The sequence below is a fragment of the Hirundo rustica genome, chromosome 7 (assembly GCF_015227805.2).
Source record: "Hirundo rustica isolate bHirRus1 chromosome 7, bHirRus1.pri.v3, whole genome shotgun sequence".
Classification (NCBI taxonomy): domain Eukaryota; kingdom Metazoa; phylum Chordata; class Aves; order Passeriformes; family Hirundinidae; genus Hirundo; species Hirundo rustica.
In genome coordinates, this window is record NC_053456.1 from 15,997,914 (window position 1) to 16,024,741 (window position 26,828).

The 26,828-nt window shown below is 45.7% G+C and overlaps 1 protein-coding gene across 1 annotated transcript in view; it reads left to right on the plus strand.

Annotated features, from left to right (window-relative positions):
- The first annotated feature begins 2,343 nt into the window (after positions 1–2,343).
- The window catches only part of LOC120754924 (unconventional myosin-X-like), an 80,756-nt gene continuing 56,271 nt past the window's right edge, over positions 2,344–26,828 (plus strand). The window contains exons 1-10 of the mRNA XM_040069208.1: positions 2,344–2,687; positions 7,213–7,311; positions 12,760–12,918; positions 16,609–16,796; positions 17,039–17,173; positions 21,289–21,413; positions 22,722–22,735; positions 23,344–23,428; positions 24,894–24,997; positions 26,331–26,460. Of these exons, the coding sequence (XP_039925142.1) occupies positions 2,562–2,687; positions 7,213–7,311; positions 12,760–12,918; positions 16,609–16,796; positions 17,039–17,173; positions 21,289–21,413; positions 22,722–22,735; positions 23,344–23,428; positions 24,894–24,997; positions 26,331–26,460 (1,165 nt within the window). The 5' untranslated portion in view covers positions 2,344–2,561. The remainder of the gene's footprint in view (positions 2,688–7,212; positions 7,312–12,759; positions 12,919–16,608; positions 16,797–17,038; positions 17,174–21,288; positions 21,414–22,721; positions 22,736–23,343; positions 23,429–24,893; positions 24,998–26,330; positions 26,461–26,828) is intronic.

Consider the following 26,828-nt stretch of genomic DNA (forward strand, 5'->3'; position numbering starts at 1 on the left):
TGGTCCTGTGCAGGGCCAGAAGTCAGACTTGATAATCTTTGTGGATCCCCTCCAACTCAGCTTACTCTGTGATTCTATGATAACTGACAGTGCTGCCATGCACATCTAATGGCATGCATGGCAGTTGGATGCTGCTACTAGCACATGCTTTTGGACCCAGTGATATTAGAAAATAGTGAAACACAGGCTCTTCTGTCTTTCCTGTCTCCCAGCTTCTTTCTTATATGGGTTGTTTGCCCCATTTTTCCCTACTTCCACTCTTATTTCAGATTGACTGACAGTGCCTCCCAGCTCACAGGCACTCCACTTGCTTTCTGTGAGGTGTTTGAAGGAAGGACACTGAGGACGAGCAAACACCAGGAAAATGTCTCACATGAAGAGTTTAAAAAACGTGAGATTACTTTATTAGTGAAATGACAAATAGGGGGAGACATGGCAAAAGAGCAGAAAATAATGGATGAGACAGAGAAGGTGGATTGAATTCCTCTGTGCTTCTACCTCTCACCACAAGAAAAAAGGGATTTTCTGCTTCACAGTGATGAGACTGGTATAAAAGTGTATGTTTCTCTATAATGTGTGAGTAGATGGTAGAACTCCACAAGGCAGGGAAATATTGAAATCAAGGATGTGGCAAAAGATGCATAAAGATTCTTGGACATAATACCAGATTATGCACAATAAACATTGCAGAAGAAATCCTGTTTCAGGGCTCTTGTCTGAGATTTTTGCAAAACATATGGCACTGTAGCTGCTCAGTGGCAGACCACTGTGTCCTTGTGGCTTCCTGAGGCCCTGAGCTCTAGTCTGTGGACCTCGAAGACTTCTCAACTGTCCATCAGCCCAGCCTCACCCTTGAAGCCTTTGGATGGCTTTGAGAGAGGGAGGGAACTGCAAGGAATTCGCCTCCTGACATATTTGGTGGCAAGAGAGAGACGCTCCTTTGAGAAGCACTGCCCAAGTTGGGAGCAGGGCAGGAATAGCTTTTACTTGCTCAGTTTAGAGCTGCAAGGTGGTCAGGGAAAGTTTTGCTAGGGCCAGGCTGGGCTTTAGCATGTGCCATGTTACCTCCCTTCTTTCAGGGCTACAGAAGAGATGCAGGAAAGCCAGTGCTGCTGTGATGAGACAGGGAATACACATCTGTAAATACCCGTGTTACCAATGTGCTTAGGGAGCTAGTAGTTTTAATTCAGTTCCTAATTAAAGTTTTAGGCAGGAAAGAGCTTGTAATGAAGGCATGGAAGTGGTGTTTACTTTTATGAACATAATGAAATTCAGTATGCATTTTCAAGACCGGTGAGAATTTCTCAGGTGGTTGCAAACTCTGTAGGACGATTACTTCACCTGAGGAGAGTGACTCCACTGACCGTGGTGGAATTGCAGGGGGCAGCTCATCTTAAACTGAGCTTGGAGACAGTGTACAGTGAAGTCCATAAGGATTCACACCTGCCTCCTCCTTTCTGGACACCTTATGCTCACGGCAGGGGGCAGCTCTGAAGTATGTGAAAAACAACTAGGGGCTCATTCCCTCCAGTCCCATGACAAGGAGTTTGTGTGATTCCTGTAGTGTGTAGTTGCTTCTTTGAGAAGATTAAGAATTACCTTAATGGACCAGGCATTTCCTGGGAGATATTTGAAGTTGGAGATGTTCTGGAGAGTGAGAAGGGAAGCTGTGCAGCAGCCAAACTGGGGGAGGAGACAGGAACAGAACAGATGGGAGGGGGAGGCGAAAGGGGAGTGGGAAGCAGTGCACATACATCAGTGACCAGAAGTGACAAACTGCTCTTAGATTATTTAAAATGCACAAACCTTTTCCTGATACTGCTATTCTGCAAAGCTGCTGGCAGACTGAGGGCTCTGTTCCTTAATTAGTGAGGAATGGGGCTGCTAATTGGCAGAACTGTAATGAGTCGTGGGCTAAGCCTAGGCTGCAGCTTTGGAGCAGCAGCACCTGTGGCTGCAGGTTGTGCCCAGCTCTGAGCCCTGCTGGCTTGCAGGGGCTGCCTGAGCTGAGTGAGCTGCTGTGTGGTAACTGTGGGACCAGACAGGTACAATCCAGTCCCTTTGTTGCTCTGCAGTGTGTCTTTCTCATGCCTTACAAGAAGTAGACTTTTGTTTCTGTTATCCCTACTGCTGTTGCAGGTATTGTCCCTCTTCCCAGCTACTCCATGCTGGCTGCTGCCAACTGAGCTGTTGCTTCTGTCTCTCTTACCTCTGGGCTGCCCCTCCCTTCCAGCAGCTGGTCCCACTTTTGCTGATCAGATACAGCCATGGCTTCATTTCAGCCTGCCATCAGAAAAACAGCAGACTTGCATTCCTTACCATATGGGTCTAGGCTGCCAGGGACTCCCCCTCCCCACCAATCTTACATCCATTAGCTAAGGCTCTTTATATTTGTCCTATCACTTATTCATGATCATCCAGATCAATCTCTTGAAAAGTGCATTTATTGAAACCTGATTCCGGCTTTGTGTGAGTTGTGAGGACCTTTCTAGCCCAGTTTCTGCCTCGTGCCTTACAACCACAAAGCCCACTGAGGCTGGGAAAAGAGCTGGCTCAGCACTATGCTGCTAGGAGAGCTTTATCTGAGCCTAGGAGCACATGGATCCATCAGCAGGAGAAACACAAGGCTTGGATGCCCAATACCTACTGAACAGCCTCGGTGTGCTAGGAAGGCAAAGGGAACTTATGTATACAGCACTTGTAGTTGAAAACTTGTAGCACCCACAGAGGTTTTTGTTTCAGACTCTCAGTGCAGGGGTGTACATTTTTGAGACATCCCTGCTCCTTGCAGAACGGCTGATTTGGTATAATTACCTAAATCAAGGAAGCCACTGCAAGAGCCTCCTGTAGCATTGTGTTTTGTAGGTAGATCTGGAGGCTGAGACAGCCAAATTCAATCACAAAGAAAACATTAAAAGCATCCTGTGCTGGAAAGAGTAGGGAATTGTGTGCTCCTTTCACACACTGAAAGGTCTCTTCCAACCAAAACCAGTTTTCCTCTCTGAATAACCCCTGGAGAATTGATGCAGCCATCCTTGTTTGGCCCCTCCTGAGCACGCTACTCCCAGCAGTTGTGTCGGTTTGTGCACAAGGGGGAATGGGATGTTTGTGTCCCAAAGGTCAGCTGGGGCAGCTCATTCTTGCTTGTGTCTGGGAAGAAGCAGTTTCCAGAAGACAGAGGACATCCTGGGAAAACGTGAAGATTCAAGGCTAGTCCAGAACACGTGAGTAAGGAGAAAAGAATATGAAGACTAGTTTCTGAGAAGTGATGCAGTTGTGGAGTGCTTTCTCATGTCAGTCCCTGAATGTGTCTCCTGCTGGGCTGGGAGGCCCTGCAGAGGCCAAGGCACTTGCAGGTGCAGAGTTTTGTGTCTTGTCCTCTGGAGCCTACCTTGCTGCCTTCAAGGGCTGGATAATTGCTGAGGAGGATGTAGCTGCTGGCTACACGCTCTGCTTTAATGTTTGGATACTGTGCTGCTGCAGAAAGGGCTGTGTGCTGCCTGTCTGCCTCTCTGCCCATTCCCTGGGTACAGCACACGAGATCTGCCTTATTCTTTCCCTGCTGGCTCACCATACTGCATCTCCTGAGACAAAATAAAGGCATGTGAATGCAAGGGAGAACTTCTGGTTTCAGACACTCTAAAAAAAAAAAAAAAAAAACAAACTGCATAGAAGGCCAAAAGAAATCTGTGGCTTCAACTGATTTTTTGATATAATGAATAGCAGGAAATGGTATTTATTTCTGAGTCTAGGCTCCCAAAGTGCCATGTGTTATTTGAACTGAGAAATGACATCTTAGAGTTTACTGTGCCCAGTGGAAGGCGTGATGGTGTGACTGTGGGCCAATACCGATGAAACACTGCTCCCTGTATGCAAGCAACTTTATTTTGTAAATTACTACCCCGTGCTACAGGATCACTTTTGAGGATTGTGCTTTGCTGTGCACTTTGTGGCAAGACAAGTTCATGGACAGATTGTTACTGAGACCATAGGAATGAGGATGTTGGTCTCAGAGTTTGTTTAACATCTGAGTGACCTGCCCTTGATATAGGAACTGGTACATTACTATTTTATTCTTCCTTTCAGTTCCTGCTGTTGTTCCCTTTAAAACCAAAGCAATAGACCAGCCTAATAAACTCCTAGTAAATAATAATTGGGAGGGGATGAGCTCATTATATAAGGGGCTTGAGTTATCTGTATGATCAGTATTCAGCCAGCTTTATTTGATGGAAAGTGCTTACACAAAATCATCACTGCTGTTCCTCCTCTAAGGTGTTTTCTTCGAATTGGTGATTGCTTGTTGCTTAATTTTGTTAAACTGTTTTGTCTGTGGGTGAGGGCAGACCTTCTATATCCCAGAATGAAAGCTGAAGGGTTTCCCCATCATCCATGGTGTCTGTGGGAGCTGGGGCCCCCAGAGCTGGCACCTTGCTGCTGGGCAGTGCTCGCTCCTACTGCCCTTTCTTCTCCTATGGAAGTTCAGCCTTGCTGCCTGGCAGTTTTTGGAAGGTTTCTGCTCAGTTTAATCCTTTCAACTGATCAATGAGATGTGCGGCAATGGGGGAGAGGGGAGTAAAGTGAGCGCAGTCTCTTTGGTGTCACCATCTGCTCCTGTGTTTAGTCAGGGCTCCTTGGGGGATTTTATGTTTAGAAAAAAGGGCTGGTGGAAGGAGATGCACTAAAACAAACTCTGCCTTTCAGGAAATGGGGCTATGGCTATGCTGGGCAGAAGTTACAATAATTATTTGCTCTGTGGTTCCTTTTCTGGCTGTCTCAGCAGAATATTCCTTTTGGAAACAGGGTAACTGGGTGCAGTTATTCTGCTGTGCAGAGGCAATTGCTGTTGTACAAACAGCTACAACATCAGAATAAACTGAAGTCATTCTGAGCAGCTGAAATACCACGGTGCCTGGGAGTCTCACATGTTGCCTTCTATTCCTTAGGAGCACACAGAAGGACCTGCCATAAGTTTGTGTGGTGTTGTACAAAACATGTGATTTTAATTTGTGTCAGGTTATCAACTGTCTGTAGCTCCAATTTCTGAGCTCAGGGAGTGTAAAGTCTGTGTAACCTGTACCCCCTGGTCTTCAGGGACAGACTGTGTAGGGTGCAGTGATTGTGTCACCCTCCCATGTGCAGGGTGTGCGTGCGGTGACCTTGGGGCACAGTGTGCATGGCAGGGTGCAGACTTGTCTTCTGGTCGAACTGCACTTTCCTCAGGCTCCCATCTCTGCCCCCCTGGGTTACTGGTGTCTGAAGGCATTGAAATGCACTGTTGGGGATATTTACACTAAGTGTCTTACAGAAGGCTTTCTTTCATCCCACTGTTTGGAGACACAGCCTTCCTGTTTTCTGACTCTTAGCTTTCTACCTTGGTGGTAGTAGGAGTCTGGTGAAAGCAGCAAAAAAATCTTTAAACACACATTGCTGTTCATAAGTTTATGCACAATAGTCGGAATGTGATTTGGGAAATTGACGATTTCTCAACAGTGATGTCTTGCCCAGATGCCTCAGGACGCTTTATTTCAAGCATCCGGAGTTTTGGAAAGCCTAAGAGGATGTAACAAATCCTCTCTGTATAGTTCCTCAAAATCTGTGTGTGATGTACTGTCCATACCAGCTCTCTGGGATCTCCAATCTGTAGCATAAGTTTCCATTTTTTTCTATTGCTCTTGTTCACTGACCGTGAGGATCATCTTTGCAGACCATCCATGGGTTTAGGTGCTGGTCAGATGCAGTGGGCTTTTCATTCACTCGGTGAGGGGAGATTAATCTGCTTGATGTGGAAACTCTAGATCAGAACACAGCAGTAAAGTTAGAATTATGTACACCTTTTTAATGTAATGAAACTCAGGTCTTTTATTGGGAGGATTGGAAGTTGGCCTATAGATGTATCTCCTACAGTAAGGAAAGTCTGGGGTGCTAAAATGTTTAGAGTGACTTCAGTGGTTTAAAAAAACCCACCTAAACTAAAAACAAATCATTAAAAATAGAATTAGTGTTTCACATTTTATATAATGTAATATAGAAAAACACTATTCAATTTCTTCAAACATATTAAGCCTACAAGCAAAGAGCTAATGGTGCTGATGGGATTAAGAGGGTAGGAAGGGCTTAAAGCTCACAATCAATAATTTAGGGGCATAAAAATTACGAAGAAAGTCAGTCTGTGAATCAATAAAAGGCAGAATGGTTCTAATGTTACTCAACAGTTGAGCACTTCGGATTTTTCTCAATATTTATCTAAGCAGAGTGTATGTGATTTCTAAGGAAAGACATGGGAGTGATTAGTTTGCAATAACTGAAATGCAGTGTGGCTTCATGCCTAGCTCTGTAATTGCAGGTCATGCTCGCCCTGATCTGCCTTCTTGCTCCTGTTCTTTCCCCTGTCCCAGGTCCCACGGGCAGACAGGGTGGAAGAGGCCAATCCAGCAAACTTGTTTTCCCTACCATTTTGGTAGGCAAGCTGTGAGGTCTACCTGTCCTGCAGATCCCTGCAAGTGTGTTACCAGAAATCTGGGTTTGTGCTCAGACTTGTCTTGACACACCGAGAGTTTAAGATGTTGTAATGCATGCGAAACATCATATATATATAAACATATATAAACACCACTGCATTCATACATCAGACATCAGGACCATCGTGTATACATCAGTGTATATATACATCAGAGAAACACTCAGGTCATGTCATTTACCAAAGGAAACTCTTGCCAGAGTTTGCAAACAAAGCTCTGTGAAATCCTCTTAGCTGTTTGCTGCTGATTTCTGGAAGCATTTTGACTTACAATGATGCGTGGGCGTAGGACATTGTAAACATGCTTTATTTATATTTTCTATTATTATTATAACATGACTTTTAATGACCGGCTATTCCAAGTTTTAAAACAATTCGACAGTCAAACCAACTGTTCTATGTGTTGGTATCTTTCCATGACACTTTCTATAAAAATTGGTGTTTCCTTACTTTAGTTTCAGCCTGAAGCTAATTAAAACTTCTTTTTCTTCCACTCTTCTAATGTTACATTAAGAAAAAACAATTTTCAATTTCTCTGAAGATATAAGTAGGACTTAAATATTTTAAGCAGCTGTAGCTTGGAAGTAGCCTCTGAATCCTGCAGCTTCCCCCAGCTTTCCTTGGGTGTTTGCACCCTGTGTGCAGATCTCACAGGCTCCAGTTCTTTCTAATGCGGTGTCCTCTGGTTTTTGCAGGGTGCCAGGGTATGGCTGCGGGAGCAGGACCAGCTGCAGCCATGCACCGTTGGCTTGAGTGCCAATGGAAACGTTCTCTTCACCTCAGATTATGGCACGGTAAGTGAAGTTTGCATGAGGTTGTAGCCTATGCCAAGCTGTAAGATGGACCTCTTGGTTTTGCATGACCATCATGTTGAAATTTATCAAAGGAAATGCTGCAATTCTCTCTGAAAAGTGACCTGGCTCTGTTACAAATTATGCCAAAGTTATAACAAATGTTAAAACCAGAAAATTGTTCTTCTTGTTCTCTTCATGTCTTTGCCTACCTCACTTCTCTTGGTTTCCCTTGTGCCATCTTTGAAGGAGTTGCATTAACAGCCTAGCAAAATCATTCTATCGGCTAAATGCTCCTGGAAGGAGGCAGCTCCACCAACCAAGCAGCCCTTCCTGCCAAGATGTGCGAGCTGGGCCACTCTTAGGGTGCTTGTGCTCACCACCAGCCGCTGCAGCAGCTTTGCTGGCAGCCCTTTGGGCCAGGGGCACGTGGCAGTGGGCTCCCTGTGCCGGTCAGCGGGTAAAGGCAGCAGAGATGCACAGGACAGCTCAGCAAGGCGGCCAAGCTGCCCTGAGAGCAGAGCTGTCCAACAGCGGTAAGAACAAGCTGCTTTCCCGCCTGATTTCCAGCCCTGTGCTTCTTGTGGTTCCCTGGTGCTTCTACTGCAGTAGTCACAGAATAATATTGGTAGGAAGGGTCCTTTGGGGATCATCCAAGTCCTCAGTGAGTCAGCTCGCCTGGCTAACCCTGGGAAAACTTTCCACAGCCTTCACAGAGGTTCTTGGTGAGTCACACTGGTGCCTGGGCTGGGAGGAGGATGGGGAGATGGGCAGGACTGTGCCCTCCAGCAGTGAGCAATTAGACCTGCTCAGCTGTTCTGGTGAATGGGCCCTGCAGGTGGCTGCTTTGTCACAGAAAATGGACAGGTTTTCTTCAGCCTCTCACCTGGCAAACAAGGGAGGGCGTAGGGGGAAAGGGGATTTAGGACTCTGGTTTGTGGAGTCAGTGATAGGACTGTTGTATTTTTCAGTCTTGATTTGAAAGACCTAGGATTTAAGTCTTCAATCTTTTATAAAGAGTCTGATTTGTTTTTCAGAGATGGAAATTCACAGATTTTTTATCTGGTTACTGTAGTCTCTCAAACCCCTTCTTGAAGAGTTGGTTTGTTTTGGGAGTTCTGGATATCACTAACACGTTTTAAGGGATCATGGGTAACGCAGCAGCCTCCAGAGTGACAAAAAAATGGTGAATACTTCTGTGACTTTCCCAGTTCTGTCTCTTCTGACATGCTGCTGTGGCCTTGTAAAATCTTTCAAGCCCACCTGGAACCTCTGAAAGGACACCGGAAAATCCCACTTTAGAGCTGTCTGTGTGGGTGCTCCCACCTCCAGCCTGTCTTCCATATGCTGGAAAATATGCTCAGGAAAATGCTGGGTGGCTTACAGGTGTGAAAAATAAAGCTGGGTTTGGTGGTGTTTTTTCCTTCCATGAAAGAAGAAACCACTAGGCTGGAGGAGCATGTGCTTTATGGCTTATGCAGTAAAAGCACGTGGTGATCATTAAAGGGTTTTCTTTATTCAGTGCCACCCACAAGAGCTGTCCTGTGTGCTTCCCTCACCTGCCATGTTCATTGCTTCACATCTGCAGGGGGGACAGCTCTACCCCAGGTGAAAACTCTGATAAATGCCTTCACTTTTTGTTGGATGGGGCAGTTGATCCCTCTGATTTTTAGTTCTCCCAACTCTAGTGTGTCCTCATGTTTGCTGTGGCCCAGCATCGCTGCAGCCCTTGCAGCTCTGAGGGAAGAAGTCCGGTCGCGCTTCAAAGCTTTTGTCATTTGTTTTCGCTTCCTTAAAAACACCTCAAGCAAGAAATCCATCAGAAATGGGACTTCCTGGGAGGAAAGGAGGAGCTTTGCTTATGAAACACAAGATTGGAAAGCACAATCCAGACAAAACAGCCAAATGCTTTATGGATAAATATAACTTGGATGCCAGGTGGGAGCTTTGCTTATGTGCTCAGGATGGCACTAATGGATGGAATTGAGTTTGAAAGGGAATAATTTCTCTCTTGCTGAGCCCGGTGAGCAGTACTGGCAAAGCCTCATCTTGGCTTGTTTGCTGGCCAGATTTTGCTTTATTCCTGACCATTGCAGGGCCTTGGAGAGAGTTGTGGTCATTTTACTCTCGCCTGGAGCTAAATCTGAGGCAAACATAGTATGTTACTGGTGAGAAAGTAGAAATCTTCAGCTGTGAGGTGCCTGTTAGACCGAAACCTGATTATTTTCCTTCTCAAAAATAAAGATCTGCTTATTAACACCTATAACTTTGTGGTTTACATATTAGCTTGTTTAGAAAGGGATATTCTGGGGGCAGCTTTGCTGGGAGATCAGTATGCCTAAGTTCTTACTTGCTTCAGGAAAAATCATCTATCATATTCAGTTCAGTAGTGCTGAACATCAGCCTGGCATATCTTTCCTGGAACAGGATGATGGGGGAGGATCTTTGAAATTGCTCTCCTGGCAGATTGCTGGGAGTGTCCAGGGGTGAGCAGTGGGGTAATAAAAGCTTCTTTACTGGGACTCTGAGGGTGGAGCATCATCCTGTCTGTGTCTCAAAACTCTGAGCTCCTTGAAGAAAGTCACTTTGATAGTCTTGGGACATGTGTATGTGTCCAGGAGCATGGATGATCCTTGCAGCCTGTTGGTGATACAGAGACTCTAGGAACTACCCTCTTCCCTGGAGGGCAGAGAGCAAATTAAAAGTCAGCTTTCTCCCAGTGCCAGGGAAGACCTGAAAACTCTCCCACATGTCACAAGTGCCTTCAGAGCCATCACCTCCCAAACCTCAGTGGGGCTGGAGGCCCCAGCCTCTGCCTGAGGGAGGGAGAGCTGCCTAAGGCTTGCAGTGATGTGCATGAGATGAACCTCCACAGCCTCAGGGACAGACAGGTGACAACTTGGCCGTGGCTGGGGTGGCAGTGTGGCACCACACTGCTTCTCCAGGGGGTACATTTCACCTCTACAGTGTTTCTGTCCCGAGGGTACCAGAACCAATACTACAAATCCACCTTTGTTGCTGTCCTGCCAGAGCACCTGCTTAACTCTTTATGGATATTGGACCAGGCTTTTTTAGAGAGGGATGACTGAATAACACCAATGAAGTGGCTCAAGACAGGAATAACAGGTGATTATCTAAGCCCTGCTAATCATTTACTTGTGTATTTAGGACCCCTGTTCCTCTTCAGGATTCCATTTTCTCCCATGTTGTCTGCAGGAACAAGGAAACGAGCTCTGACCCATCACTTTTCGTGCATCGCAGCCTCTGGGCACAGGTGCTGCCGGCTGCTTGATATCTTTTAGGACACTTGTCCACTCAGCTTTTTATCTAAATGTTTTCTTAATGTTTCTCTTCTGGCCCAAATAGCTGCAAGTGCTGACAGTGCAGTAACAAATGAGTCAGTACCAGACAGGTATAAGGAAAGATCACATCATACTGTCTTTTTCTTGTCCTCTTCCAAACTTTGTGTAAGTCAGTGGACAAGAGAGATCCAGGGTCGTTTGCTGCCTCCTGGTTTGGAAGTGTGGTACTGATTTTGTTCCTGACAGCCCAGTTCATGTTGTGCATCTGCAGCTTGTACTCTCTCCTGAGTTTAGTTGTCCCATTCTCCCTTTCTGCACCCTCAGCTCTCCTATGAAAGTGCCTGAGATCTCTGCTCTGAAGAAAGAAAAAAGAGAGAGTTTTTCTATTTTTAGGGTCCTGCTTGCAGAGTGGGGGTCCTGCTGCTGGCAGTCAGACCTCTCTGACACCCAGGAGCAGAACTGGTATGGAGAGGCCTGGAGAGAGTCTTTTTGCTGGACTGGGCTTTGCTTTACACTGATCATGAATGTGAGCTGTGTATTTTTGAAAGCCTCCTGGCTGGTGAAAGAAGTGGGCTGTGAAGGAGTGTGCCAGTGGAAGAGACTGAGTAGTCCTTGCAGGTGTGACTGCTCAGATATGGGGCCAACACACCTGAGGGACTGAGCCAGCTCCTCCTCCGCAGCTCCTTCCTGCACAGAGCTGCTCTTGTGGTAGTGCATCACGGTGACCTCGGAAGGGACGCTGTGCTGGGTTATCTCTGCCCTGCGCTGCCGGGGTGCAGCCTGGGAGCCCTGAAGGGGGGAGCACCTGCAGCGTGCTGCAGCTGTGAGCGCCCTGCAAGGGACTCGCAGGGGTGGCTCGCTGGAGGGGGCTGGGTGACCTCATTCTGTCTGCAGCCTGCAGCTGCGGGGATGGCCTCTCCCCAGCAGTGACAGCAGCCTGAGCACTCCAAGGAGGTGGGCAGGAGAAACCAGTGAGATCAACGCTATAGGTTATAATTCGTTCTCTATGGAGCCCGTCAGTTTCTTGCTGGCACCCAGGAGGGCTGACAAGCAGGGATGGAAATGAGGTAGAGACCAGAGCCCCAGGAGTGGAGCAAAAGCACAAGATTCTTTGGGGGGGTTGCTGTGGACCAGTTTCCTTCTCCAGGATGCCTGTATGAAGTCTCCCATCTGTCTCTCTTTGGGTCTTAGCATTTAGCACAGTTTTGGATGCTGGGTGGGAGATGGCACATGGCTGAATCCAAGAGTGGGAAGCAACTGAAATAACTTTTGTGAAATGCCAGCATCGTGCTTGAGGAGGAGGAAAAGAGGGCTGGGATGTGCCTGTGGTGGAGGGGAACAGTCATATAATCTCAGCTGTGTTGAAAGAGGGTGAAGGAGATGACCTGATAACTGAAGAGTGGGTTATTGAGGAGGAGAAAGCTCTAGCAGGAAGTAGGATGCAGCAATTGAGGCAAGATGAGTGCAACTGCACAGAGAGATGAGTACTTCCTAGAGCAGTGATAGAAGTTAATAGGTGTCACTGTACCAATATTTTGAAAGCTGTATCATACACATACGTGTCATCACTCAGAGAGAATGTCACTACTTTATTTGGCTTCTCATGTGCTTTGCTTTCCTTTGCTCTTGAGATGACAAAGTCTTCCAAATGCTCTCTGGCTGCTACTATGGAGAGTGCAGGGCCAAACTTGGAATGTGAATTAGCTTTTCCTCTACCTCCCCACGGTCAGAGACATGATCTCACCTGTGGTTTTTGTGAAAGACTGTTCCTGGTCTCTTGGGAGCAGCTGCCATCATTATTTACAGTCATGAGTGCAGTAATACCTGTCTAGCCTAGCAGCTGGGGGCTGGTGCCCTGCACCTGTTAAAGGAAAATTAAGTAACCTTGTGTTGATATGTCCTCAGCAGTAGTGAAAACGAGAGATTGACTGTGTAGCAAAAGAAGGGAATATGCTGTATAGTTTCTGGACAGAGGACTAAAATGTGTAGGAACAGGAACAAAAGGGTGACTATAAAAGTCGGGAGCAGATCTGTGTCTTACTCATTTCCTTTTCCAGTGCCAGAGTATAAAGGGGCACATTTCTGGTAGGACATCAGGCCACGTGCCCAGGTATCATAAGCTTATTTGTCCTTCTCCCCATTCTTCCAGGTGTTCCAGTACCCCAAGGCCACCCTTTCCAGAGAAAAGGTCTTACCCATGCACCAGACCAGCATTGATGGGGTAGAAGACATGTCCATGCTGGGAGATCTGCATGAGGCTGCCATCCTGCTTAACCTTCACCAGCGCTACCAACAGGGCAACATCTACGTAAGTGCTCATCCCTTTTGGCTTCATGGCTTTTGTTTAGCTTCAGGGCTGCCCCTTTGCATGTGAAATACTCATGTTATCCTTGTCTCTTGAGGATAGGAATTGGAGGGGGGTTTCTGCCTTGCCAGCTCCATCATCCCTGTGAGATCCTACCCTTTCCAGAGGGGCCTCTTTGCCTCTGTGGAGGAACTTCCTAAACATGAATGTTCACCTCGGAGCTTTGTGGTAATTGTGCAGCTCTATATCCTCCATGAGCATCCATGTTTGATGAGCTGTCATTCACATTCCCCAGGTTCCCCATTATGGCTGTTCCATGGTTTATAAGGCCGAGCAGACTGGAAAGTGCAGTGTAGGCAGGTTGTTGCTGAGCATCCCTCCTGATCCAGACAGATGAAAATCCTGCCTAACAAAACTAGGAATGCAAATCTGTTGCCTAACTCTTCTGCTTTTACATACAGATGTGGTTTTTGGTTTTTTGTGGGGGTTTTTTTTTTTTTTTTTTTTTTTTTTTGATTGCTCTGCTCTCCTTGCACAGATCTCATAGCATCTCCTCATTATATCACTATATCATCTCCTAGCATCTCCTTATTGCCCTCTCAGGAGGGAGACAAGGGTGAGGAAAGGGACTTGTAGGGAAAAGCACGCCTGGGACAAGACATCCCTGGACTGCTGCGATGGCAGTGCTCTGCTGAGACTTGTGGAGAGCAAGGAAGATAGATTACAAAGATTGCCTTACCTTGCTTTACTCTTACCTTGCTTGTCCATGCTATGTGCACACAGAGTTTTCAGAATACGATAGAAAAAATGTAAATCTCTGTCTGTGTTGCATAGCAACCGTTATCAGGGCAACCAAACCATATGCACCTATATTCCAGTAAATTATCAGTAAAGTGACCCTGATTCTGAACCACCTCCTGCACTGGATGCAGAGGAGACTGCAAATTCTTTTTTTTTTTTTTTTTTTTTTTTTTTTTTTTTGTAGACACCTTTGCCTGTCTGTCAACATGGCTTTGTGACCCTGTGACAGTACCCATGTGCACACACTATTTTGATGGCCCATATCCTTGCTGTTCTTCTTGTCCTGTGTTTGACACATGCTGTGTGTCTGTGCAGCTTTTGACCCATTTGGGTATATTCTTCCTGTTTCCTCTTCCCAAGGAACGACACCTTGAAATGTGATGCAGGATTCTTTTCTTTTCAGTCTGTGCCTTGTAGCAGAGATGCCACAACAGCAGCAGTGTCATAGCAGCCGTATCTCCTTAAGCTTTTCAGCTAGCTCTGATGTGTCATTCCTTCTCTTATTCAGCATTAGTTCTGTGCCTGCTCTGTCTGTCCATAAAGGTGTTAAAGTTTAACAACTTTACACCACGGTTTTTGCCTTTGTGTAGTGCACAAATCTCAGTGCACCCTCAGGTCTGAAGTTCTTGGAGATGTATGAAGGGGCCTGACCTCTGTAACATGCTCAGCACTGGGAAGAGCCCCTCAGTGTGAGATTATTAGCCCCACCATGAGCTCCTAAAGGGGATTCTTTCTGATCAGGGAGTGTAGGTAGCAGTATATCTAGACTGGTCTGGCACCTGTAATTAATTTACTACAGCAATACTGACAAGCTCAACAGTACCTTTTGTTTTCCAGATAAATACTATTCAAGCTCTACCCAGCTGTTGAAGGAAATTCTGTGAGCACAGCAACAGCCTGCATCTTCCCTCTTCATTCTTACAATTCCTGTATTCCTTAATAAAAGTAGACCCAACATAAAGTGAGTGATGTAGAAACGAGCCAGGGGCTGAACTGCCACCTTTGTGCTGTCCTTAGCAAAGCCATACCTAACCATCCAAGTAGGATCTATTGTCCTGAGAAGCAGACTTGCCACATGTGGCTTGTCCTGCTCTGGAGGGTTCTTTGGGGCAATTACTTTGCTGATAGAGTAGCTGGTATGTACGTGGTTTTACTGCTATTAAAAATTACAGACAGAAACCGTCTATAAGGCAGTGCATGTGATGAGGAGACTGCAACTGGGTGGTGGAAAAATTTCCTAGGAACACCTTTGAAAGAGATGGCTGTACTGGAAGAAGTTCTGAAAAGGACTTTTCAGAAGTTCTCTGGTAAGGAGCTCTGTTCCTAGTGAAACTACAATGGAAAATGCAAACTGAAACATCTGAGAAGAAAAGATGCTGTGAAGGTCTGGGAGAAGAGTTAGAATGAACATTTCTGTCTTGTACTCTCTGGACAATGCCTGTTCCTCAGCTGCTTGTGCAATGCTTTTTCCCCGACTCGTGCTTTCTTACTCAATGCTTTCCTCTCTCTCTCTCCACCTCCCTGGACAAAGATCATCTGCTTGCTTATTGCTTTCATTACCAATGAATTGATATTTCTGCCCAGAAAGGTCCCTGTTAGAGGATCCTCAGGACTTGATCCATGATAGCCTGTTTATACTGATAATGCAGTTTGGCTGAGGTGATTTTTTTTCCCTGCTGATGATCTCTGCTGCTTTGATAAATGAGTTTTAAATATTTTGGTAACTACAGCATCTTATGAGTCTGGCTTCTGGCTTCAGAGCTGGGCACTGCTACAGCCTCAGATTTCATTTGGCCTGATGAGTCTTCCTTGTCACCAAGTGTTCAATTTACAGCTTCTCCAGCAAATACATTCAAATGCTTTTATAGCTGTTGGGTGACTTGTAGTTCGTTCATGGTTTGGAAATAATGCTAGATGCTGTCCCTGATCACAAAGCTTGGCAATCTCCTGCAGCAATCTAAGTGTTTACTGAGAATGGGTATTCCTTGAGTAGAGCAGCCCAAGGTGTCCCTGTGAGGGAGACCACCACACCAGCAGCATGGACGTTGACCATATTACAAAGCCATCATTAGGAGAGAGGTGGCACCATTGCTCTGAACTGCAGCTCTGGGAATAACTGGATTTGAGCTGGTTGGCTGAACCGAAAAAGTCATGCCCCAAAAAGCAAAATTAATTTCCTTCTGACTGCACAAAATAATACATTTGAAATTCAATATTGTGCTCTGGGTATTTTAGTTCGAGTCTTGCTAATTCTTTTTTTGGACTGTGAGATTTTCAAAATAAATATTTTCAAAACAAAATATTTAGAAAACACAGAAATGTTTTGATGTGAAATCCAGAGCTTCATCTTCAGCTGTCAATTTTGATTTGGTTTACCAAATGATTTAAGCTGCTCCAAACAACATTTTTTTCAGCAGAAATAAAATTATGTGCTTTAGTGGTTCTTTGCACATGTGTGTAGTGTGTGCGTGTGTTCCAACTCTATTCAGGAGAACCCTGTCAAGCACCCTTTGCTTAGGACTGCAGATGGGGACATTAAAGCTATCTCCTGGCACTCTTTCAGTCCTGGCTCTGCTATTCAGCTTCAAGCACAGTGCAAAGCAGCTGGGTATGAAGATGGCTTCATGTTTTTAAATTGTGTAAGCTTAATTTAACAAAGACAGCAGGATAAGAATGTTCTATTGTAAGGCAGCAAAATTCAGAGTGCCCCATCCATACCCAGCTGTACAGCTCCTTCTCTGGGGTTTGACATTCTTTGCTAAACTGTGGAGCTCTCTGCTGAAGCCCAACATCCTTATTTAGGCTTTCTCCTTCACCATGTTGTGATTTTTTTTTTTTCCCCTCCCAGGAGCCTGCTTCATTTGCTTTCTGTGTTTTGTTTTTCCCCCATAGACAAACATTGGTTCCATCCTGGCATCAGTAAATCCCTACAAACCCATCCCTGGTCTGTACGGTGTGGATGCCATAGAGCTGTACAGACAGCACCGCCTGGGTGAGCTGCCTCCCCACATCTTCGCCACGGCTAACGAGTGCTACTGCTGCTTGTGGAAGCGTCATGACAGCCAGTGTGTTCTGATCAGGTTAGAAATGGAGAACCGGCTACTCCATGGCTGCATCACACGCCCTGCTCCTGCTGTTCCATTCGCACTGACATCTGCCTGAACACCCACAGCATCCTCCCTGCCTTTGCCTGAAACCTGCTTGTCGCAGCGGAGATGTCACGTGGTTGTTCCTAGAGGTCGCTTCTGTGCCGCGGGTGGGATGGCCATCGGCTCTGTCTGTCCTGGATTTGTGAATGAAATGGATGTTTTTTTCTTAACAGCGGAGAAAGTGGAGCTGGAAAGACTGAGAGCACCAAGTTGCTCCTGAAATTCCTGTCAGCCATGAGCCAGACCTCCCTCGGGGCCCCTGTGTCTGAGAAGAGCACTCATGTGGAAGAAGCCATCCTGGAGAGCAGGTGCAGTCCCCCTCATGGGCGCTGGAGTGCCGGGTCAGCCTGCCTTTGGGGGGCCCTTGCCTTTGGGGGGCCCTTGCCTTTGGGGGGCCCTTGCCTTTGGGGGGCCCTGCCTTCTGGGCAGCCAGGCCATGGCTGGAGCCAGACCTGGGTAGAGAGGATGGCAGGCTGGATGGTGTCACATCAGGGAAATGTGAAGGTTGCGGTCTTGCCGGGATGCCTCACCCTGGCTGCTCTCCCAGCTGTCTGTGGATGGAGTGGGCTTCTTTCCAACTGCAGTGTGGGATGTGCGTGGCAGCTGGAGAGTTAATGCTCTAGCTCTCGATTGTAGCTGTCCTCACGGTGAGTCTCTGTCATTCTCTGACTCCTGGTTTCCTTTGTGAGCCCCTACTCTCCCCTGGCCTCCCAGTGTTTCAGGCTGCTGGTGTGTCTCGCCCTCAGGAGTCCCACGGGCCACCTGGCAGCTCTCCTGCTGTCCTGGCCAATGATTTCATGGAGAGCCATCCATGGGGACCCAACCAGGGAACAGCCTGAACCCTGACGAGGCATCAGGCAGGCAGGGAAGCGCATGGTGCCTGAAGCAAATGTGTCTCAGAGAGAAGCTGGCAGCAGTGAGGGAATGGAGACACATATCTGGGAAATTCCTTCGTGCCAGAAGTTCTGACACCCCTGAGGGTCCATAACCCATGCCAGGGCAGGGGCACCCCTGAGGGACCATGGCCCAGAGGTGACTTATGATGGAACAGGGAGATAAAGGGAAAAAGTGTCTGGAAAACCTAAAGAAGCGAAGTGTGGCTGAGGAAAACCAGTGAGAGGCAAAGAGCAGCAGAGAAAATAAGGAAGCAAAGAATGACAGAGAGAAGCAGTGCTGAGTGTGACCCCAGGCTCCCTTGCTGCCATGTTAGGGGGAATTTTGAGGGAGTGGGTATAACCTGAGGTAAAAAAAGAAAGCTGAGGCTAAGAAATGGAGGGGACAGTAGGTGTTTGACTTCAGGTAAGCTGGGGAAGAGGCAGGAAAGATGCATCTGTTTTATTGTCTGTGTCCTTGTTTTCCTTAATACCTGAACTATATTTAACAAATTACATTAAAATTTCCCAGACTGTCTTCCCTGTGGCTGAAGGACCTTGCTAAGGGTCTTGCAGTTTGGTATTGTCAAGGCTGAGGCTGCAGATTAGTCCCAGATGGAGCCTGTGATAGTTGCAGAAACCTCCAGAGGAGGCAGTTGTGAGAGCACTTTGAGGTTTAGGTCGTTATAAGCAGAGCAGCCTTGAGCAGAAGGGCTGCTGCCCTTGGACCTGTGTCCCAGAGACTGTAGTTGGATGATTTATTCTTTGCAGGTGTGCAGAACTTAGCAGGCATGGAGGCAAATTGGAAAAAGCTCTGAAGAGCAGTACAGTCATGACTCAAGATCTGCAAAATCTGCTTTAAGGCAAGCGGCTTAGAAGGCTCAAGCACTCTTAGCAGTTAAGTGATAACTTGACAGTGATCCAGAGAGCTTATCGTGGTGGGTAGGTGACTCCTGAGTCTGCAAGATGCCACAGCTGTGAGCTGGAGTGAAGTACGAGATCACAACCTGTTCCGTGTACATCTCTAGTGCTACATGAACTCTTGCAATATGGGTGCAAGAGAATCTGATTTGTCACCTCTGAAGACAAGAAGCTGAAGGCCTGGCCCAGACCCAAGAGCTGCCACACTCCTATGGACCCTGCTTCCTGTGTTTGGAGTTCAGCTGCACTTGCTCTGACAGCAGCCTTTCTCAGGTTCACTTACGGTGGATTTTCATCCTTGCCCAGCACATAGCAAGGAACAATGCTGGATTCTTTCTCAGTTTCAGACAGCACTGCAAACAAAGTGTTCAACAGCTTTCTATCACTTGCTTGTGTTGGAACATTAGTGCTTGGTGTATTTCTTACAAATCAGGCTCTCAAAACTCCTTTGATTTTGTCTCTTTTCATTCTTGAAAATATCCATCAGTTAATTAAAAATTCTGCAAACTTTCAGCTTTTTTTCTTGCTTGCTTCACTCCGGAGCTCCCTTCTCCACACTGGGTGCCACTGCTGACAGCATAGCCACCTTTCCTGCTATTCACCTCCCTGTGCCTTCAAATCTTTCTGTCTTCAACTGTGCACTTGAATCCTGAAGCTGTATGTGGTGCAGTATTTCTGAGCTCCAGACTTTGCTTTCTGCTGCCCTGTTGAAACTGTTTCCCGTTAGTTTGAATGCTGGAGTGATCCTGCCCACATGGAGGGAGCAGCCAGCATCACCTTCCTGACGTGCTGCTCTGCCTGGCAGTTCCCTCCTCCCTCGGGTGCCCTGCTGTGATGTGCTGCTGGCCATTTGCTCGGCCCAGGCCCCTGCCCTTGTGCCTGGCTGAACCAGCTCATCCCACCCTCTGCCCCGCAACTGCTCAGACATCCTGCTTATTTCCCCTCCCAAGCCTGAAAGACTTCACACCCATGTGTGTGAGCCCGTTGCCAGACTGAACTGTAAAGATATTTCCTTTTCTTAGATAATTTAACATTATTTAGAGCCAAAAAGATTGGCTAGCTGCCTCCTGCACTCTCACTGCATCTGTGGTGGTCATATAACATAATTCTGTCCTCCCTGTTTCTGGCTGTCCCCATTAATTTTGTTGATTCATGGCAGTGGTGTGCTCAGTGGGATATTTCTGTGCAATGTCCTTATTTACATACTTGTTTCAGAGATGTGGGTGTTGGAGTTCAAATTCTCCAGGGCAAGGAACTTTCCTGATCTGTGTACCCAGATTGCTCTAACTGGCATTTCTGTAGTTGTAGTGTGTTATAACAGAGGAATTTCCATTTCTATCCTTGTTACTTGAAAGCGGTTTCAAGAGATGTTAGGAAAATACTGTCTGGATTTTCCTGAAGGTTCTTGAGGGTTTCCTTAATCACAGCTCTCCATTAGCTAACACTCACAGGATCTGAAGCTTTCTGCAAGCTCCAGGATGTCTCTAGTTGTGGTCATTTTTTATGCTATATTTACTAACTTGTGAATAATCCCATATCTGCCCCAGTCTCCAGTGGGACTGCACAATAGACCTGTGGAGATATTCAAAAGCCAATATTTCTCAGAGTAATAACAGCAATAATTTTTGTTTAAAACCATGTATGTTTAAAATGAGACATGAAAACATACAGGCTGTTCTTGTAGCATCTCTGTGATTCCTTGCTTGTCAGCCCTTCAGATTGTTTTAGAATTGGTTTAATTGCAGAAATGAATATTTTAATCCTGGGTTCAGTGTCTCGGTTTGAGTGGTTTAGGCTTTTCTCTTGTACTGTTCTGTGAAGCAAGTGCCAAGCATTTTAATTTTTTTTTTTCCTGAAGATGGGAAGTGACCAGCAGACAAAAGTCTTCCGTTTATGGCCAGTCTGATGTGTGGCAATAGATTTTCTTGCAACTTTTTTTTGACCTGAAGTGGATGATGTCGCTCTTTTAGAATGCAATTTTCAAATCTATGGGGTGTGTATAGTCCCCCTGCTTGGAAACCATGTGGCTTATATCAGCTTAAGCAAGATTTAGGTAACAAGGGCTTGTGTGTTCCAGTATCAAATTTAAGTACCGAACAAATTGTTTTATTACTGTTTGTTAGTTTGAAGACATTTGCCTGTAATTTTAAGAGGTGGTTTATCAAAGGCAGAAGAAAAAAAGGTGGAATGAATGTAGAATTATGTGGTTTAAAGCTACAGAGTATTTGCCATATATGTCTGATGCTTCTGAAAATCCTTGAAAAAATACAGTTGCATTCATGGGGTGTGCTGTGTTGAGGACAAACCTGGCTGGGTCTTGCCACCTTTCATTTCCTGAAGCCACACTGGTGGGGAATGCCCTTGACAGTGTGAGCACCAGCTGCCCATACAGATTGCGGACTGATTTAATTAACTGCAATCCCAAAGGTTTAAAATTTATCTAGCAGAGTGTTAAATTGCTCTTGCCATCCTTCCTTTCCCTTGAGCTCTTCCTGCTTGTCCAGGCTGGTGCTGTAACAAATGAATCTCTCATGGCAGAACACAGTGTGCAAATGTCAAAAGACTGGGCACACGCTTGGTTTTAATGGTATCCCATCACTAATCATATCTTCATTGCCTTGTTTCTGCAGCCCCATTCTGGAGGCCTTTGGAAATGCCAAGACAGTTTATAACAACAACTCCAGCCGCTTTGGCAAGTTCATCCAGCTGCACTTCTCTCAACATGGACACATCCAGGGAGGCCGAGTAACTGATTGTATCCTTTTCTGCAGTGGACCAGAAGCGGACTGAGTGAGCAAAGATGAGGAGGAGCTCAGTGTAGATCAGGAAATCCCTCATCAAAGTTTTTCAAAGTCAATTTACAACTGTGGGCAAATTTGCAACTTGAAGAGGGAAGAAGTGTTGGTTTTGTGGCTCTGCAGCACCTAACTCTGGGAATCTTTTGTCTCAGTATTGCATTAGGTAGGGACATAGTTTGACTTTCCACTTCATTAATCTCAACACTTAATAGTTAAAAACCTGGAATTTTCTACCTTGAAGATCCCTGAGGTTGATTGCATCCTATTTGCTCCACATAAAATTGTTCACTTATCTTAGCTCTACCAATGAATTTGTGATTGAGAAAAGTGACCAGACTAAGAATAAATACATTATGCACAATATTTGGGTGCAGAAGATAATTATGAGTTCCTGTTTTGAGCTGCCATCTTCAGTGGACCTTGAAACCCTAGTCATAGAATCACAGAGTAGCTCAAGTTGGGAAGGACTCGTTAGGATCATTAAGTCCAGCTGCCTGCTCCTCTCAAGACTACCTAAAATGAAATCACATGACTTACACACTTTGTCCAGATGCTCCTTGTACTCTGAGGAGCTTGGTGACATGGCCACTTCTGTGGGGAGCCTGATCTGTTCCAGTGACAACAAGGACAGTGAAGACTGGATATAGTCCAACTGTGTTGTGCCGTGATGACTTTCTTCCCAGGTACCCCTCTCCCGTAGGTTTTGACGTACCTTTTGTCTCCATGAGGCAGGTAAAGCTGCCCTGGCTGCAGTTCTTGATGCGTGTTCAAAGCTGCTGCTGACTGAAAACCACACCAGTTGCCACTGAAGTAGTAGCCAGATGAATTTATTGCTGTTGTAAATGACAGGCTTGGATTGTTTGGCCTCTGCTCTTTGTGCTGTCGGTGGATTTAAGATAGCGGTCTCTAGCAGGAGCAATGAGAATTGACGCAAGACTTGCTGTGTGGAGTGCAGACTTTCAGATAAGAGTGGCCTCTAATCCTTCTAGGTGTTCCTAATGTGGCTAATCTTTTGTTAGGTTATCTATGCTCTGCCTGGCCCTGCCCTTTTAAATATCTCTTTGGCACATCATACCTCCTTGGACAGTGAATAGAGAGGATGATCTAAGACGATGTTTAGAAACACTCTTTACCTACTTTCCAAAGTGTCATGATTTGTTGCTTGTTGCAGGGTTCATCCCAATGTGTCTAGAATATTTTTTGCCTATCATCAAGAAATCTGTGCTTCTGTCACTTGGATATTTTTTCCTTAACGTGCTGTTCAGATTTACTGGAAAAGGTAGGCATCACCTCTCCTGAGTGCTGGCTGAGCCCTCTCCTCGTAGGAGGTGTGGCAGTGCCAGATCACCTGCTGGATGAGGCTGTCTCCACTGCAGCATGTAGACATCAGCTCCTTAGGTGTTACTGCTGCAACTCTCCCAGCTGAGGAAGAGGCAGAGCAGCAGGAGCAATGTTTGTTCTGTATCTATCACGGCCTGTTCTCCCATCTTTGATAAACTGTGCATTACAGTGAGACTCCAAGAAAGACCTGTTTACCAAGGAGAAAGGGAGAGAGAAGTAGCTGGAAATGCAGCTCCACAGAGAAAAATATGGGGTACAACTCCAAATGCAGGCATCTCTGATTGGATGTGGTTTACTTTGGAGTTGGGAATTCACTGAGGAGCAGGGCTAGAACTGACAAAGTTCAATTTATTCATGTGTATGCTCAGTTGCACAGCCACAAAGATCTCAATGTAGAATTTATTTAGACAAAACCATCATTAAATAGCAAGAAGCCCCTCTTGTGCATTGGTCCTGGAGATTAACCTGTATCTTGGTCCTCTCTTTGCCTTTGCAACCACAAGTTTGATCTTTTTCTGCTGGTTACTCTTGTATTCTTTGTTTCAGAACAGGGTGGTACATCAGAACCCTGGGGAGCGGAATTACCACATCTTTTATGCTCTGCTAGCTGGTGTGAGCGGGGAGCAGAAAGGTAATTTCATTTTCTGGGATATGTCTCTTGTCCTGTTTCCAGTCCAACATGTGAAGCAGGTGTCAGTCAGAGCATGGGTATCTCAGGTACTTGATATGTAGCTTCTTGAAGGCCACCATATGGTGATTTCATGGGAAACAGAAAGGAGAGTTAAGAGAAAGAGGATGAGGATGACAGAAATTCCCTGTGAGAAAAGACTTCAGGCATTCTGTGCTGAAGGAAGAAGTATGTGCAAAGTGACGAGGTGATGGAACTGGCTGGAGGCAGAGGAAGGGTAAAGGGTCTTGATTCAGTTGCTGGTGGGAGCTGTCCAAGCAGTTCAAAGGATGGGCTGATAGATCTATTTCTAAAACAAATCCTCAGCATAGGTATTAGTAGAGAGAAGAATTACAAAGACCAGCGATGTAGTGGAAGCACTAGAGCCAAAATGTATCTTGTTTAGCCTGAACAAAAGGTTCCTAGCTCTGTACTTGGGGAAGGGAGAGGTGGCTCTGAAAAAGTGCACACAGAGGAAGTGGCAGCTGCAGCCTGTGGATGAATCCTCTTTGTAGAGCAGCATCCCCCTAACATTTGTGTGTGTCTATCCCAGACATTGCTGAGCACTGATGGTGTTTCTGGAGGGGTCAGATAGGCAGGCAGAAACGTGTTACAGTTGTACTCTGGTTTTGGGGAATTTCTTTATGCTTTTGTTCTCTGTGTGTTAGGATAATCAGATGGAAGATTTGGGCCTGACAGAGTAGAAGTCAGTTTTAGGGGGTAAATGCAGGAATGGCTACTTAGGTCAATTCAGAGATCAATCTAAAGCAAAGGAAAATAGTGGGGATCGTGGTTATTATCAATTGTGTAGGGAAAATACACAAAACAGATTGTTTTCTTCAGCAGATCTCTGCTATTCCTCCCCATCTACTTCTCCAAGCTGGGGTCCCAGGCTCCTTCACCTGCCCATCTGTAATGTGGTTTTGGCTCTTGATCATCCTTGCCTCCTTTCTCCGTTGATATTTTAGATCTCCTACATTCTTTTCAAAATGGGGGATCAAATCTGTAGTTTGTATATCTCCTGTGCAACCACATCTTAAACACTGAGACCTAATTCTGGGTTTACATTTAGTTTTGAGAACTATGTCCAGTTTTTAACTTCTGCGTAGCACTGAATGTCATCAGAAATCTGACCGTGACTCTCTGAACTCTGTGTCAAGTGATGATATCTAATTTGGAGGTCATTACCATATGTATGTAGTTAAGACTATTTTTCTGTACACTTTTGGGGCTACACTTTTTTTTTCTTGAGTCAATTCACTATTGAGATATTCTTCTGAGACTCTGCAGCTTGGAATTTGACAGTTCTAAATAATTTTGCGTACCATCTGCAAGCTTTGTTACAGCACACCCTCCTCTTCTATGAAGGAGAAGACTGGTTGCTAAATAAAGTGTTGTCTCTCCCCTGTCTCTTTTTCTTCTGTTGCAGAGAGCCTCTCCCTCTGTGAGCCAGAGACTTACCGCTACTTGAACCAGTCTGGCTGTGTGACTGATGAGAACCTGAATGATGTAGAGATGTTCAGTAAGGTCATGGTGAGTCCAGTCCTAACTCTTCTGAACTTTTGGGCACAGTCTCATGGACTAAACATGCTGCATGGCCTAGATCTCAGAGGCAGAACTGATTTGCCCAAAGCCAAAATTTGGTGTTCAACACGTCCAAAACTCAGCTAAAACAAGACTCAGAAAATGGCAAACATGACACAGAAGTTGGGGAATTTGGGAAACAGTATGAACAATAATTTAGAATGAGCGAGAACTTGAGGGAGCAGAACCCCACCCCATAATGGTTCACGGGAGCCTTCTAGACAGGCTGATTCAGGAAACCTCACTCTGACCATTAGAAGGGGAACAGTTTGGCCTGAAGGTACTGTTCTCCAGAAATATTCCAGTAAAGTTATATCACCTGTGCAAATCACCTATCTGAAATACCACAGAGATTCAGTAGACACCAGTTTATCAGAGTTTAAGGGACTAGCAGCATGAATGTGCAAATTCATGTTTTATTTGATAAATGCTTGTTGGCCTGAAGGTTTTAATAATGTAGGTGAAACCAGATAGGCAAAGACGAGTGGAGTCAGCTTAGGATTTCAGTAGCTCCTGGTTAGGTGTGATTTAAGATTAGGAAACACCTGTACATCAGAAGTTTCAGTGGCAATATGGCATTTATTCTTCAGCTGTGGAGGTGCTGGAGGAAGGGAACTAGAACCCCAGAGTGCCCCAGTGACAGGGCGAATGCATGAAGACTAGGTCCTACCTCTCAAAGTCAATTTATGCCCCAAGAACCCTGGCTCATATGCAGGCTCTAAGCGGGAATGTACCATACTTCCTTATTATCTGACAATCTCTTTCCAACTACGTAGCAACCAACTAGCTGAAAGCCTGGTTTTAAATCTTACTGCATAAATCTCCTATAGTAGGAATGAATTAAGGGGGTTATGTGGATCAGAGTAAATTAAGTATCTTATATGGATCCATCCTTCAGGGAAGAAAATGAGCAAGAATGTGGAAGCCATCCAGAAACATCTGTAACCTGTGCTTCCAGTGTTCAGGGTAGGATTTCCTCACCCAGGCACAAACATGTTCTCCCTGTGACAGACCGTCAATGGTGGCAGCAAATTCCAGCCAGCGGATGGGCCAATGCCCACCTGCCTTAGGTGGCAATACAGCAAATGTAGGAGAGAACAGGAGACAGTAAAGATCATTGACAAATGTATACCTCATAGAAGTGCTGTGACTACCTGTTTCATTTATATTCATGGTGACTGCAATTCTGAGTTTTACATTTTACACCCACTGGACCAGCTCTGGTGGTTGCATTGTACTCAGTTGTACATATAGCTAACAGTAGATGTTTGGTTTTGCATAGACTGCCATGAAGGTGGTGGACTTCAGCACTGAAGAAATCAGAGACATCTTCAAACTTCTTTCTGGCACGCTTCATTTGGGAAACGTTGAATTCATGACAGCTGGTGGGGCCCAGATTACAACAAAAGCAGGTAAGTAGGATCCTAGCAACTTGATAGACCATGCAAAGCCCCATAAGGTGCCCAATAAAACCCTCTTCCTTTTCCTTTCTCCCTCTGTTATGCCGGTCTGTGGTACCTTCACCAGCAGGTTCCCTTTAGTTTAACCCTACAGAAACATTGCCACAAGATGCATGGCTCCAGGGTACCAGTGGGATTTAGTTGGTCTATGGTCCTGTGATGGATTTGTGCTCCTGGATATTCTCAGACTGCGTCCACAGCCTCACAGTTTCTCTTTTACATTGAAAGAGATGGAAGAAATAGGATCAGGAAGGAGTTTGAGATAAAAGTGATCTGTTAGAAACTTTCCCCCATCTTCGTTTGAAGCAGTTGCTAGTGTG